General features: G+C 41.9%; 1 protein-coding gene across 4 annotated transcripts in view; it reads left to right on the top strand.

Annotated features, from left to right (window-relative positions):
• glis3 (GLIS family zinc finger 3) overlaps positions 1-12,344 on the top strand; it is a 33,340-nt gene extending 20,996 nt beyond the window's left edge. For 2 of the 4 annotated variants that reach the window (XM_048235464.1, XM_048235460.1), the window contains exons 5-11: positions 2,596-2,757; positions 2,961-3,071; positions 5,562-5,700; positions 5,986-6,094; positions 8,968-9,098; positions 10,661-10,840; positions 11,775-12,344. In XM_048235464.1, the coding sequence (XP_048091421.1) occupies positions 2,596-2,757; positions 2,961-3,071; positions 5,562-5,700; positions 5,986-6,094; positions 8,968-9,098; positions 10,661-10,840; positions 11,775-11,941 (999 nt within the window). In that variant the 3' untranslated portion in view covers positions 11,942-12,344. Of the gene's footprint in view, positions 1-2,595; positions 2,758-2,960; positions 3,072-5,561; positions 5,701-5,985; positions 6,095-8,967; positions 9,099-10,660; positions 10,841-11,721 lie in introns of all 4 variants that reach the window. The other 2 variants (XM_048235462.1, XM_048235463.1) reach the window with 2 other exon arrangements.
• Positions 12,345-13,975: the final 1,631 nt, after the last annotated feature.

The raw sequence follows: 13,975 nt of genomic DNA, 5'->3' as shown, positions 1-13,975 counted from the left end.
TTAATATAGGAGGTAATAGCATAATGATGATTGACAAGGAAGGGCTGCTCTTTTTCAGGGGGGTTTGGATGGTTTACAGAACTGCCCATGCATTTGTTGATAAATCTGTGTGTATGTGTATGTGTGTGTGTTTGGGAGATAACAATTGTTAGAGCTTGTGCTCTCGGGATGTATACGGCAAAGTTTGACAGTTTTTGCATATTTTTGTTGGGGGGTAGTGTTTGGGGACTGCCGGGTGGAGTTGAGGACAGAGGTGTGTGTTTAGAGAGGTGCTGCCAGACTTGAGACGGTTGGCACGGTCCCGGCATCCCCGCACCACCGCCTGCCTGTCGTGAACATGGCTGTCTGCCTGGCCTGTCAGCTCCAGGCGGCGTGATGGCACAGAGCCGCGCACTGGGCCCACGGCTCTGGCTATTCAGCTACGCTTGTCTGAGCAGCGGCCAGCGGGGGGGGTCAGGCTTTATTAAATAACGACTCGTCTGACAAGCTTTCCTCCGGACGGCCGTTTGCTTTGCATCCATTGGCCTCCTCTGTGCCACTGGCACACGGTTGATGTCTGAGGCTGTGTCTGTGCCTTTGTTTGTGTGTGTGTGTGTGTGTGTGTGTTGTGCCCTGCCTCCCTCTCTTGTGCCCCAGGGCAAAAGCCTTATGGATCCTGTTCCCCTTTTCCCCAGCCATTTGTTCTGCTGCCTCTTAGAGGACACCTCTGATTGTTCAGGGGGTTGGTTCACCACACTAATGATCAGACAGCAAATCCGAGGTTATAACTTTACACCCCAATGGCTGCTGTCAGGGTGCTAAGAGCTCATGGAGTGAGTGCCCAGCAAGGACCCGTTTAAAGGATCATTGTAAACAAATTGCCTTCTGAGACCAAGAAGGTCTGAAGATAGGACCAGAAGTGATTTAGTAAGATGAACATTCACACTCAGGAGTTTTAGGTAAATTTCATACTATTGTTTTTTAAGTAGCCTTAAGAGAGGAGTAATCTAGAAAGCAGTTCCGTACCTATTTTGTGACTTTTCTCTGAAGTCCTGTACCCCCGTTTTAATAAGCTGTTTACTTTGGGCTCTTTGAGCAGGCGGCAGGTATGAGGATAAATAGAAAGCTAATGAATGCTGTAGAAAGCCAATGAATGGCACAGGCCCTGAATACATGCCCAGTGTGAAGGGAAGTTCAATGAATTGTTGCTGTGTGGCATTTCTGATGGACTATCAGACTAAATACACACATTTAATGTGTAAACGTAGATTAAGATTCTATCAATGACTGTCAATCACAATAGTTTATCTCTAGCACTCAAGCAATATATTATGAAAAACAGTTTAGCGTGAATCCAGCACTAAAGCTACATATAACCTTCCTGACCCTGGTCCCCGCAACAAACATCCCTCCGCTCAGCCCTTCACACACAAACCTGCTAAAAAGCTTTTAAGTTTCAAAAGACCAGACAGAGAGCAGTTCTTCCAGCAGACAGAGAAAGATCCACAGCTGACCTAGATGCAATGTTGCAATGCTCACGTAGCCTCAAACGATTATTCTTTTTAATTGTGGTCACACAATTACAAGGTAATCATCATCATTTCTGTGGCCCAGGCTTGTGCAAAATTCCAGAATTGAATTGAAACTGGCTCTTAAATTCCAATTCAATTCTTGAATTTCTCTTGCATTTCAATTGAGGTAGCAAACAGGAAGCAAAATTGCAATTCGAATTGTGCACAACCCTGCTGTGGCCGTTCTCTTCCTGTTAAAAAGAGGTCAGTGGTTTCATCACTCAGAGCATGTCCTGGCCGGAAAGTCTCCAAAGCTGAGTTATTCTTCCATGGGAATGCTCGAGAACTGAGAGAACAAAAGGTTGGAGCGTAGGCAAATTCCACTTAATGACTTGCATACCTCAGGGCTGATGTCATTAACGTAATAGCTTAATATGTAAAATACTGTGGAAACGCTTTCTCACATTCCTCTGAACAAGCAGTCCAGTCAGCCAGACAACAGAATACAAGTTCAAACGGTTTGAAGGACTTGATGAAAATGAGACAACAGTGAGAGAATGTTACCTAGTCTGGTCGCAGCCATGGCTGTGAAGTAAGTATAAAACATTTTAAAAGAAAATTTTAAAAAATAGATGCTGTGAACGTGAGCCTGCTTGTAACATGTGAGAATTATCACCTTGACCTGTAGGTGTGCTGCTGTGTGGTGTGTGCCCTCGCCTTCGCCAGTTAAAGTAAACACTGTCCCCTGCTGGTTCCTCTCACCTATGGCAGGTCACACCAGTGTTGGGGACAGCTGTGTTGTGGGTATGACCTCTCAGTGTCACACAAAATTCACCTGTGTGGGAGAGGCATGCATCTGGAGTATGTTTGGACTACACTGATCTTTTTGTGGACATAGATGCGGACATAGATGCACATTATGGATATAATGTGCATCTATGTGCCTGAAGAATGAATTGAGTCAAGTGACTTTACAATGCCTCGTATAAAATGAAAGGGAAAATCAAATCAGTAATCATATAATTAAAGGGAAAGTCAAATCAGTATTAATGCATGAATCAGCATTATAAAGATGTTGTTTTGTGTGTTTGTGTGTGTGGTCCAGTTTGAAGGCTGTCAGAAGGCTTTCTCCCGCCTGGAGAACCTGAAGATTCACCTGCGCAGCCACACAGGGGAGAAGCCCTACGTGTGCCAGCACCCTGGCTGCCACAAGGCCTTCAGCAACTCCAGCGACCGTGCCAAACATCAACGCACGCACCTCGACACTGTGAGTGCTTCCTCCACCATTCAGTTACCCTGGCCTCCATGGAGGAAAGTGGACTACACACCATAGACTCCATCAGCTAAACATGTATATGTTTTATATGTATTTTTCTGCTGGCAGACTGTGGCAGTGGCAACATCAAGTGTCCATATAGATGAAATGCAATATGATCGTGCTTCCTTTCTGGTTGTTTGTTTGGGTGACAGAAGCCGTACGGATGCCAGGTGCAGGGTTGCTCTAAGCGTTACACAGACCCAAGCTCTCTACGCAAACATGTGAAGTCACACTCCAGCAAGGAGCAGCAGGCCAGGAAAAAGGTCTGTGTCAACTCAGGCAATTCATCAGTTCAAGTTCATCGTGGGAGACTGACAATGAATAAACAGTCTTTAATGGCCATAAATTGTTCTGGATTATGACAAAACAAATATATGGAATGTGGAATAGCTATGCATACAGGGATGTGGACATGGATAGCTAAGTGCCCCCCACCCCCGCCCCACTCCAATTAACTACAGTTTAAATACATATTTCTTTAGAATGTCATTTATACTGTTCCACGTAGCATAACCTATATCTGTAGCATCCACGTGTAGCATAACCTACAGTATATCTGTAGCAGAGCTAGTGAGCGGAGCTGAGCGGTGCGAATATCCCGCTCCTCGCTCAGGTGGCTGTTCACTCGGCCACTCCTCCACTCAAATTCAAGTAAGGCCGCTCCGCTCAATTTCGCTTCCTGCTCCACTTCAAAATCCTCCCACTCCAGTGAAATCGCTCCACGCTCGCTCCAATTTAAAAGAGGGAGAAATAATCTACAAGCCGAATTGTCACCTTAGAAAACTTAAATCCCAAAGAACTAAGAGAAACGGCAATGTCACTCATAGAACATGTATTGTGAAAGATAGCCTAATGCAACACCGACAGTGCAACAACGAACAAGCTTGGCAACGTACACATAAGCCTCAAACTAAAGGGATCAGTGGGATTAATTGCCTAAATAATACAGGTTTAGCGTCCAAGTTTTACTTCAGCCTTACTTAAAGCATAGGCCATTCAAATTGCTCATGTTTTCCTTTGCTCTCCGCAGCACACTCATGTTTCTGCGAAATGTGTCTTCTTAAATTCCAAAATAAATCTCACTGGAACAGTGTCATGACATAGGCTAGTTGTTCTTGCTCTACATTGTTTGTATCTAGTTGTTTTGTAGGAATAGTACGCTTGTAAGCCCTATGACTTTCAGTTTCCTTTCTAAAATATTTAGCGACTTCATCCCCAACGAACTCACTGTAACGTCAGCAAGCTGGACTATGTGCTACGGACTCTGGGACAATGCATTCTGGGATACGGGGGAGAACTCTGGGGGTTGTTTGTGTGTGTTAATGTCTTTATTTACTGTTTTAATGTCCGTGTTTTAGTGTAGCGTGTTACCCTTTTGGGTCTTCCTCGTGTGTGATCCTTTTTGTGTGGGAGGCTGCGTCCACCCCTGTATGTGTAGTGTGTATGCGTTTGATCTGCCTAGAGTGTGCGCTTTTTGGGGCCTGCGTCTCTGCTCCAGTTTCTGAATGCTAGGCACTGAACGCGGCCTCTGCCCCTAGCTGCAGCAACAAATCCGTTACATCACGACAAGTGTCCTCATTTTGAAATGTAAAGGTCTTAGTTTCATTATGAAGACGTGAGTTCTAGGTGGATTTGGGCATATACTTCAGACTCGTGGTGTGAGCGGCGCCGGAGCGAAATTGGAGCTGAACAGAGCGGCCGCTCTGGTCTCTGAATAAAAAAGCGCTCCGCGCTCCAACAAAATTCCACTCGCTCGCTCGCGCTCCGCTCACTAGCTCTGATCTGTAGCATAAAACGATATTAAACATCTCCATTTTATGTCTCAGAGGCTAATTAAGACATCATTTCTTAGAGTGACAATGTTTTGTTCTATTCTGTCATTTTCTCTGGAGGCATGTGCAGGATTCATTTAGACACATTATCAACACACGTTAGCTCTGCCTAGCACAGGGGGAAGGCCATGCACAGATGCTTCCTCAAACTGGAACTTGTTAACTGTCGTGTGTAGGTGCGGTGCTCATTAACACATGAACACAAAAATGACAAGAAAGGTCACATCACCATAGTTACGGCAAGTAAAGGTAAGCCGTTTCTAAAAAAAGTGAAAAAGTAAGAAAAAAAAAGAAAACAAAGACAGCTCCACATTGTCTATGTCACAAATGCAACAGATTCTGTGGAAGATTTTCATAAATGGTTTGTTTTGTTTTTGACAAGCCACTGAAAGTAAGCTCGACTTGCTTTAGATATGTGATTTCTACCGTGCATACTCTTTTTGTACTTATAGTGATGGGCATAAAGGGTCATTGTTGCATAACCCTCCTAAGGCCATGGCAAAAAAACTTGATTTCTTTACATAAGCTATTCATTCATGTGGCCTAAGGAAAAAATGCAGACCCATTACATTGCACACCAGGGAGCCATTCTAGCACCACTTTTCAAATTGAACCTCTATCACAATAACAGCAAACAATTACCTCTGAAATCAGTGATGTCTTTCAGACTAGTTACTGTAGTCTCCAAAAACATACAACAGTAAGGATCAACCAAATTCCTCTGTTGAGTTTGAGAATGTTCTGGGTTACTTTAAGGATTCAGAAATGTGTTTTACTTTTACATGTCTGGTGGGTAGCAGATTAGGCATTCCTGGCTACCCATTTTACTCTGCAAGGCATTACATTAATTGCATATAGCATATCTGTTTCTCAGCATTCTTACAAGTCATTGTTTTTCTTCTGTCTTCTTTTTCATTGTAGCTAAGGCAAAGCACAGATTTGAGCCAGGATGGACTATCAGAGTGCTTGACGATCCAGCCACTACAAGCTTGTCTCTCCCCCATGGATATGATTGACAGGCTGTGCCAATCTCCTGATCCACCAAAGGACTTGTATTCTGGTAAACAATTATTTTGTTTCTCATAGATTTTCTGTGATATTCAGGAGGCTGTTAATGACCACCCACAGTGCTGTAGCATGACTAAATAGCAACATCGGTTAATGCTTGATAGTAAATTGTGTTTGACAGACATACATTAGAGGTGTGATATGTAGCTTGATTACAACAAAAAAAGAATGTCTATTGTTACAGCGAAACAGAGGCTGAACAGGGGAGGCGAGGCGTCTCACCACTGCTTGTGTGTTTTTCCCTAACGGCTCGCTCTTCACTGTTGTGGTGCCATAGGTGTGTTCTCACCGAACCGGTCCAGCAGCAAAGCGTCTGCCCCACTGCCTTGCACAGCCCAGGGCAGCCCACGTGTGCCCATCCTGGCCCCTCTGCACGACTCCTGCAGGTATCACGCCCGGCCCACACCATCAGACCTTTCACATGCTAACCGCTTCCTGAGGGAGTTTGCATTAACTGTGCTATGGTTTATCAGCATATAATCAGTCGTTTAATAACTAAGTGAGCATAGGTCGGATTTAGTACAGTGCAAATCTAAAAAGAATAAAAAGAAATCAATATATATATATATTAACTGCATTCCTTGATTTATTTTTATTCTTTTTAGTATACTTATATATATATATATATATATATATATATATATATATATATACACACTATGTATTCATTAAAGGTATAGTAGGGTAAGCAATACTGGATGACATTCATTGTGTTGTGTTTGTTAATGTTAAGTGTCTTAGCAGATTCTTTGGTTCAAAGCAACCTGCATTATAGTGCTCCCCGAGAAACACTAGGATTGAATAAGAATGTTTTTACAGTGTTCTCAGAGAATGGAGAGCTAATGGATCGTGAGGAGATATTAACTGAAAAGTGTTAAATCGTTTACTATCGCTTACCCTACCTTTAATGAATTCTACAAATTAAACACAAATCGTATTAATGATGCTGTTGTTCTTATGCAACATACAAAGTAACAAACAGTGCTCCTGGATTTTTTCAGATACCTGAACTACAAACAGTGCTTGTGCATTGCTTTTCTTCTGTTGATCTGATTATTCAATAATCAATAATCAAACAACAACAACAAAAAAAAAAAACATTATTATGACTGGGAATTAATTTTTATGAGCAGAACAGGCCTAACAAGACTTTTGAACATTAGCTATTAGTTGTTCCATTTCCTGGCTTTGGCTGCAGGATAATGACAGCTCTTGCTGATTGCCCTAATAGTCACCACTGTTGCACTCTCTCACCACTTCCAGTGAGAAAATCTGAAGTAGATTAATTGCAGGGCAAAGATAAAACTGTAAGTAAGTATAAGTATGTATACTCTTTTGATCCCGTGAGGGAAATTTGGTCTCTGCATTTATCCCAATCCGTGAATTAGTGAAACACACTCAGCACACAGTGAACACACAGTGAGGTGAAGCACACACTAATCCTGGTGCAGTGAGCTGCCTGCAACAACAGCGGCGCTCAGGGAGCAGAGAGGGGTTAGGTGCCGTGCTCAAGGGCACTTCAGCCGTGCCTACTGGTCAGAGTTCGAACCGGCAACCCTCCGGTTACAAGTCCAAAGCGCTAACCAGTAGGCCACGGCTGCCCCTAACTCTTCACGTGAACGAAAATCAACTTTATGAAAACAGTTTGATTTCTGGTAGGTTCAATGTGATTTAGTGCAAGAGAATGCAGGAATGCATGAAGGTCTTGGCACAATTATGAAGGTCCTGTTACAAGCCACATTGGTGGGCAGCGACTGAAGTCGCAGGGGAAAAAAACTAAATTGTTGTTTGGTGTCTGACACATCTTGAAGGACACTTACAACGTGTGCGCACACAATTATACATCTGTTCACACACATCTACTTTAAATTCTCTTGGAGTTTGCAGCAACACAATGGGTTGCTATGACTGATTTCAAAACTCCTACACTCCTCTCCCTTTTACTCTGATCTGAAACAATTAAGTGCTTAAAAAACATTGGTTGTCATGGCTTTATGGCAGTAAGCTCATAGTTGGAATAATCTGATTTAAAATAAAGCACCATTTTTCTCGCCTTTGAAAAGGGGCCCAATGGGCCTTTGTAAGCCCTTTAAGCATCAGCTGTGCCCAAAAAAAAGTAAAACATGGAGGGGAGGGGGGTAGGGTGGTGTTTTGTAGAGTTTTTGGACGCAACACTGCAACACCGTTTCTGTGTCTGCCCATATAAACACATTCGCTCATCGGTGCTCTTCAAAGGCAGAGAAAGAGGGAGAGGGCCATTTCTGTACTGTCGGAGCCAGATGCTCTGAACCACTTGCTGGTGGTAATTGTTTGAGTACCAGCAGTAGGCGAAGCATTCACAACAGGGTCCCAAGGATACAATTGGACGCCGAAAACAAGCCTTGTGCTGCCACATTGGGCCTAAGGAGTCTGCATTGACGGATGCTATAGACACCAAACATAGTGACTGAGGAATTTAATAAATGAATCATAGGGGAAAAGATCTGTTTTCTCATGTCTGAAGAAAGAGGTTTGATGTAATTACTTCTGTAGATGTGAAATCAATTGTGAAATCCCACAGATGTTTTCATCTATTTTTTTTCCACTCCAAAAGAAGACCCCATGATTTTTGGAACCCAAACTTCTCACTCCATGCATCCCACAATTAATATAACTACGACTGCTTGATTATGGCAAGAATCATAATTGAATGCAAAACTCATCCATTTCCTAAACTTTTAACTGTTGATTCAATTGAATTTTTATTAAAAAATAATAATGATAATAATAATAATTTATATATAACCATGGATAAAAAAAAAAAAAGTTTAAAAGATTAATATAAATATTGACTCTGCCTATGTGTCTGTTTCTTATAATATCTTTGAGCACGGACTCAAAATCATGCATGTACATTTAATTCAATATCTTTTTTTTTTTAAAACTGTTATGAAATACCCAAAACTCTGCATTATGACATGTGGTTCATTATACAATTTAGAATTAGTATTAGATTTAAAGGTATTGAAAGGAATTTTACTACCATCATTATTTTAAATTATTTTTCTAGCATTCAAGTTTTTCTTTATCTTCAAAAAGCAATTAGCATGGATCAATAGATCAATAATGAAGACAGTACAAAAGACGTATAAATTGAGTTGATTACACTACACCTGTAACTATACATTACACAGAGCAAAAATATTCAATGCGAAAATTGATAAGAATAAAACAAAATGTGTGTAGACATTTGTGTGGCCTTCTTTGATCATCTCCGCAGATTTGCAGCACCCTCACCTCATCACCTGCAAGCTCCCCATCGCCCCTGTGGCACAGGTGATCTCCAGAGAACCCGCCGAACTCAGCCTCTCCTGGCGCCTCCCGACACACACCTCCCTGATCACCTGCGAGGTGACTCCCATGTTTACTACTCCGTATTTACAGAAACAACAAGGCGCAAATATTATACTCCTCCTCGAAAACTTACATTCATTCATAAAATGCTAGTCTTTCAAAGCTGACATTAATCAATTTGGACACTTGAAGGGCTATATTTTGGACCCCGGCACATGGCGTAAAACTCGTTTTCCACCCGGCACCAAGTTTAATTCGGTATTTTGCACATTTATTTTTTAAACAATGCGCCCAGGGGTGTGGCAATTAACAACCTAGGGAGTGGCCTGGCGCATTGTCTAAAAATCGCTATCAGATCAGAAGTCTATGGCGAGTTTATATGTTATTTTAAGAGCGCATTGTCAACAGTCATATTGGCAGGTGCACGCACCATCCTTCTATCATTCATGAACGCACACCAGCGCACGTCCATGCAAAAGATTACAAATTGCACGATTACAATGGGAAACATAATTAGAATAAAGATATTACGAAATACTGTACATCTCATGATGAGTAGTTATTCACCATCATTTGCAAATTGGTAATGACGATTAAAAGTGATTAGGAGAGAGGCGAGGGACACGTATGGAGCACAGCTGAAGATGCACTGTCACGAGATATAAGCAACTCCTCTGCAGGATTAATGTTTTTTATTCAGTCATTTGAGCAATGTTTTCGATGGTAACCCATTGTCAGTTAATAGTGAACAGCATATAACTGTCTTGTCGTTGACTGACACCATGGTGAAATTAGTTTCACTTTGCCAATGAGTTCAAATAATAGAGGAGTGCAAATGCGTGAAGGCTATGCTAGGTTTTTAGTAAAGCATGGTTTAGTGGAATTCCATATGGTCTCGCAAGCAGCCTCCTTCAAATGCGCAGTTGAATGTCAAAATACCGATGCATTTATTTGACATCGAGCTTTGCGCCGTTAAGGGGAATGACAGATGTCATTCTCATTGGTTTAAATGATGTTATACGCCCCAAACACACCCATGACTGATTAAAAAACCTAGGAACACCTTGTTGCGCCATGCGCTCAACGTTTGATAATGAAAACCCTCCCAATGTGGACTGGACACATCCTACTAAATTTGCATAAGCTTTTGACGAGTGACGATGCGCTTTTGACTGTCATGATAGGGCCCGAAGTCTTAGTCATTAGTTAGTTAGCAGGTCTTAGTCATGCTCCATCCCGGGGCAGGGCATCTGAGAGTAGGCCCCCTGGAGTGTGATGAATGAATCATGTCATTTCTCTGTCGCTGGAGCAGCAGGTGTTTGTTACAGTCAGAGAATACACCATCGGGTGCTACACTCTTTTTCCCAGAAAACGGAATAATCCACGGCATGTCTCAGAAATATTAACGCAGCATGCCCCGATGACGAGTGCAGTTTTTTTTTACGCCGTCAGATGTGCTGCTTCGAAGATGTTTCCTGTATGCACAGCCAGTGTGTGCACGGGAGGGTTCAAGCGTAGTACGTCAGAAGAAGTTGCATCAGTACAAGCCGTTCCCATTTTTAAATCCAACAAATTTGGAATGTGGACATGTTTGTGAGTAGATTATTCTTGATACCCAGGTTTCTCCAGCCACATCCATATGGCATGTGCCCCATCATACGATGACTCACCACTGACTACAGGGCTGACCGCGGCCTGTTCCATCATGCAGATGCAGGCTTGTGGGGGAACCCTGCCTGTCCCCACCACCTCCCAATCTGATCTGGACTTAGTGCACAGAGCTCTTTCAGGGATCACGGGTGAGTTGATGTCTTCTTGATGGTAGGCCTAGATGTATCATGATTTCCCAGGTATATTTAGTGTGTGTGTGTGTGTGTGTGTGTGTGTGTGTGTGTGTTGACTAATTTGCGAAATATTCTCTATTTGCCTCCAAATGATGCTAATTTACCTGTCACATTTTGCTTTCTGTGTCTTCTAACTAAACATATCAGCCATAATATACTGTAGTCACAGATGTCTACACACTGTGTGCATTGTTGTATGAGGGATATATGGTCTTTTGGGCCCCCACTGTCGACTTCAAGGCAGTGCTGCCTGGAAGACACTAGGATTAGGCAAGGGTTTGGGTTAGGGTTAGGTATGACAGCGCTGCCTTGAGGTCGACAGTGGGGGCTCAAAAAACCATCAAGCTGTATGAGGTGCTAGCTGTGGGTTAGCACAGGCATTGGGTTAATTCAAAACAACAAATGAAAGGGTCTAAGATGTACTAAAGAATTGGCATATCACACAGTAAAACAGTGTAATCTAATACAGTCTGTAGATAGATATATCTATCACACAATGTCACTGGAAAAAAAAGTTTTTTTCTTGCATTCCTTTCATTTTGGATAGGATGAGACTCAGCTTACATCATGATTTTTGTTTACTTTGTCAGAAAAATTATGAGACCTCTTAAAGACCTTGAGACCTTTTTTAAAAAAAAGAATGCAAAGTTCAAAACAATGTATTGCATGCTATGCCTATGCATGAAGAGTATCATAGATATTGCATGGAATTTTTGAACTGCTGAATATGATCAGATTGCTTTACAACAATGCCAGAAACTTCCCAATTCCAACCAAATGTAATTAATTTGCTTCACAAAACAAAAACTATTTGTGCTCCTTGTATGTGTTGCCAGTATATGACACCCATGGCATGTCACAGGACTTCCTTACTGACCCTGGCCTGCAGGGATCCGACGGCAGCTACCTACACATTGGTGGCATGGAGCGCTGTCCCAGCCAACTGTCCTGTATCTACACCGAGGGATGATCTTCCAACTCTACAACCTTTGCTATGGAACCTCACCTGAACAGCCACGAGAGTGCATCAGCAGCAGAGCTTACCTGATCGTTTAATACATTCCGAATAACAGTTTAGATTTTATGCACTAAAATGTTTAAGTTGATCCACTATTCTGAATCCATTTGTATGCTCATTTTTAAGCCACTGGAAAATAACAGAATGTTGAGCCTGCACTGGAATCATTATCCAGCTTGTTGCACATATTGTCTTAACTCTAACAACCTGGTACTAACCACCATAGAGTGCCTTATAAACAACTTCTGCCACAATGATGCCTTTATATAAAACTGTTCTGAATCTGTACAAAACACTGTGTTGGTTTGAATTGTAGATAGATGGATGGATGGATGGATGGATGGATAGATAGATACTTGATTTATCCAGAAGGACATTAAGTATGTTAAATTGTATGTATGTTATCCACAATAACATTGGGACCATATTGTTATTGTCCGATAAACACTAAAATCCGATAAAACCACTAAAATAACGACACTCATCCTATGAGGTTCTTTATTTGAAAAAATAAAAATAAAAATTGCTTCCCCATACAGAATACTTATATTTCCTACATATTATATACATTATATTATATTTCCTGTATATTTATATTTATATATATTATTTGTGTTTATTTTGTGTGTGTGTTTAGTAGGCTATTGGCATTGCCAATATTGGCCTGATTTAATCTGCATTAGAATACCGTCAGGCATTCGATCCCTAATGTATCCCTAATGTTCTGTGTGTTTTTTACTGATGACTCTGAGGGAATATACTGGTCTTGGTGGTGTAATAGATTGACATGGAAGCACAGGTAGGCTACATGACAACCTGAACCCATGTGTTTACAATGAATGGGCCAGTGTGTCAGTGGTACAGGTCCCTCTCGTCGGTAGACTCATTCATTCATCCATTGAGACATCACAAGGATCATCAGCATACACTCTGAGGGTGTCATCTCAGCAACATGTTGGAAGGCGGGAACAGTGTTAACTGCAAGCTTTAGAACTTGATGACGGAATACCACACAATACATTTAAGCAAGCTCTGTTAAGGCATAGCCTAGGTCATGAATAACCTCTCATGACAAGCCTCTGTTCAGTATTTCCCTGCTGGGCTAAGATGCCTTAGGTCTATGCTTTGACTCATGACACTGATTTCGTGTGCGCGTGCGTGTGTGTCCGTCTGTCTGTGGGGACTATGAAGATTAAGACTACAATATGGGATTATAATGTCTTTGTAGCCTATTTGATGGCCCATTAATAAGAATGGTCATCTTGCATTTAATAAACTAAGTAGTATGGTTTAACGAGTTTGGGCATTTAGGCCGATGAGCTGCGCCAATATGCTTTAGGCTTATAGTTTTGAATATTATTTTTTTTTTCATAAGATTATTAACGTCAGTTTATTCTGAATTGCAGCTTGTATACATCATTTTTTGGATCGTAATCCTCCTTTGGTTCACGCTCCGGAATCCTTGCAAATCACATATAGAAACGGCTCAGGGCAATATTGATGTAGGTGTTCGACAACAGACTACACGAATCGCAAAAGAAGGGGAAAGGGATCGCTTCCCTTTCTCTGCCATCGCCACCAACCTTTATCATGGGAGCGATAATCAGAAGGAAGTCCCGCCCATCGTTTCCGATCAATTACAGCTTTTTCCGCAAGCTAGTCACAGCTCTCATGCTGCTGCAGGCAGCGAGAAAGGCTAGTTTCCTCCTTCTACACAACTGTAGGCTACTAATGATTTTGGCTTTTAGGCCAAAATCCCAAGTGACCAATATGTAAATATATAAACTTCCTTGTATGTCTAAGAGAAAATACAGATGTCTCTACGAAGCCAGGGAAATATTTACTTAAGAGATTCGTAATACCTATTAGCTTGCTAACAGTGGTCCAATTTTCACTATGACTGAAAATTGTAGCCCAATTTACATTTTTAATCTCCTCCCCAAATTCACTGCCTAACCAATGTCTGTTGTCCACCGACATGTCTCCGCCTTTTCCTGACACCCAAGGTAGGTTGCGCTAAGAGGAGTTTTATAGCAACTGTTGCCCTGTGATTCAGCGCCATAGTCACCGTA

This window comes from Alosa alosa, chromosome 23, assembly GCF_017589495.1.
Source record: "Alosa alosa isolate M-15738 ecotype Scorff River chromosome 23, AALO_Geno_1.1, whole genome shotgun sequence".
In the NCBI taxonomy this organism is placed as follows: Eukaryota; Metazoa; Chordata; class Actinopteri; order Clupeiformes; family Clupeidae; genus Alosa; species Alosa alosa.
Note: the sequence above shows the minus strand (reverse complement) of the source record. Positions and strands in the feature narration are given on the sequence as shown.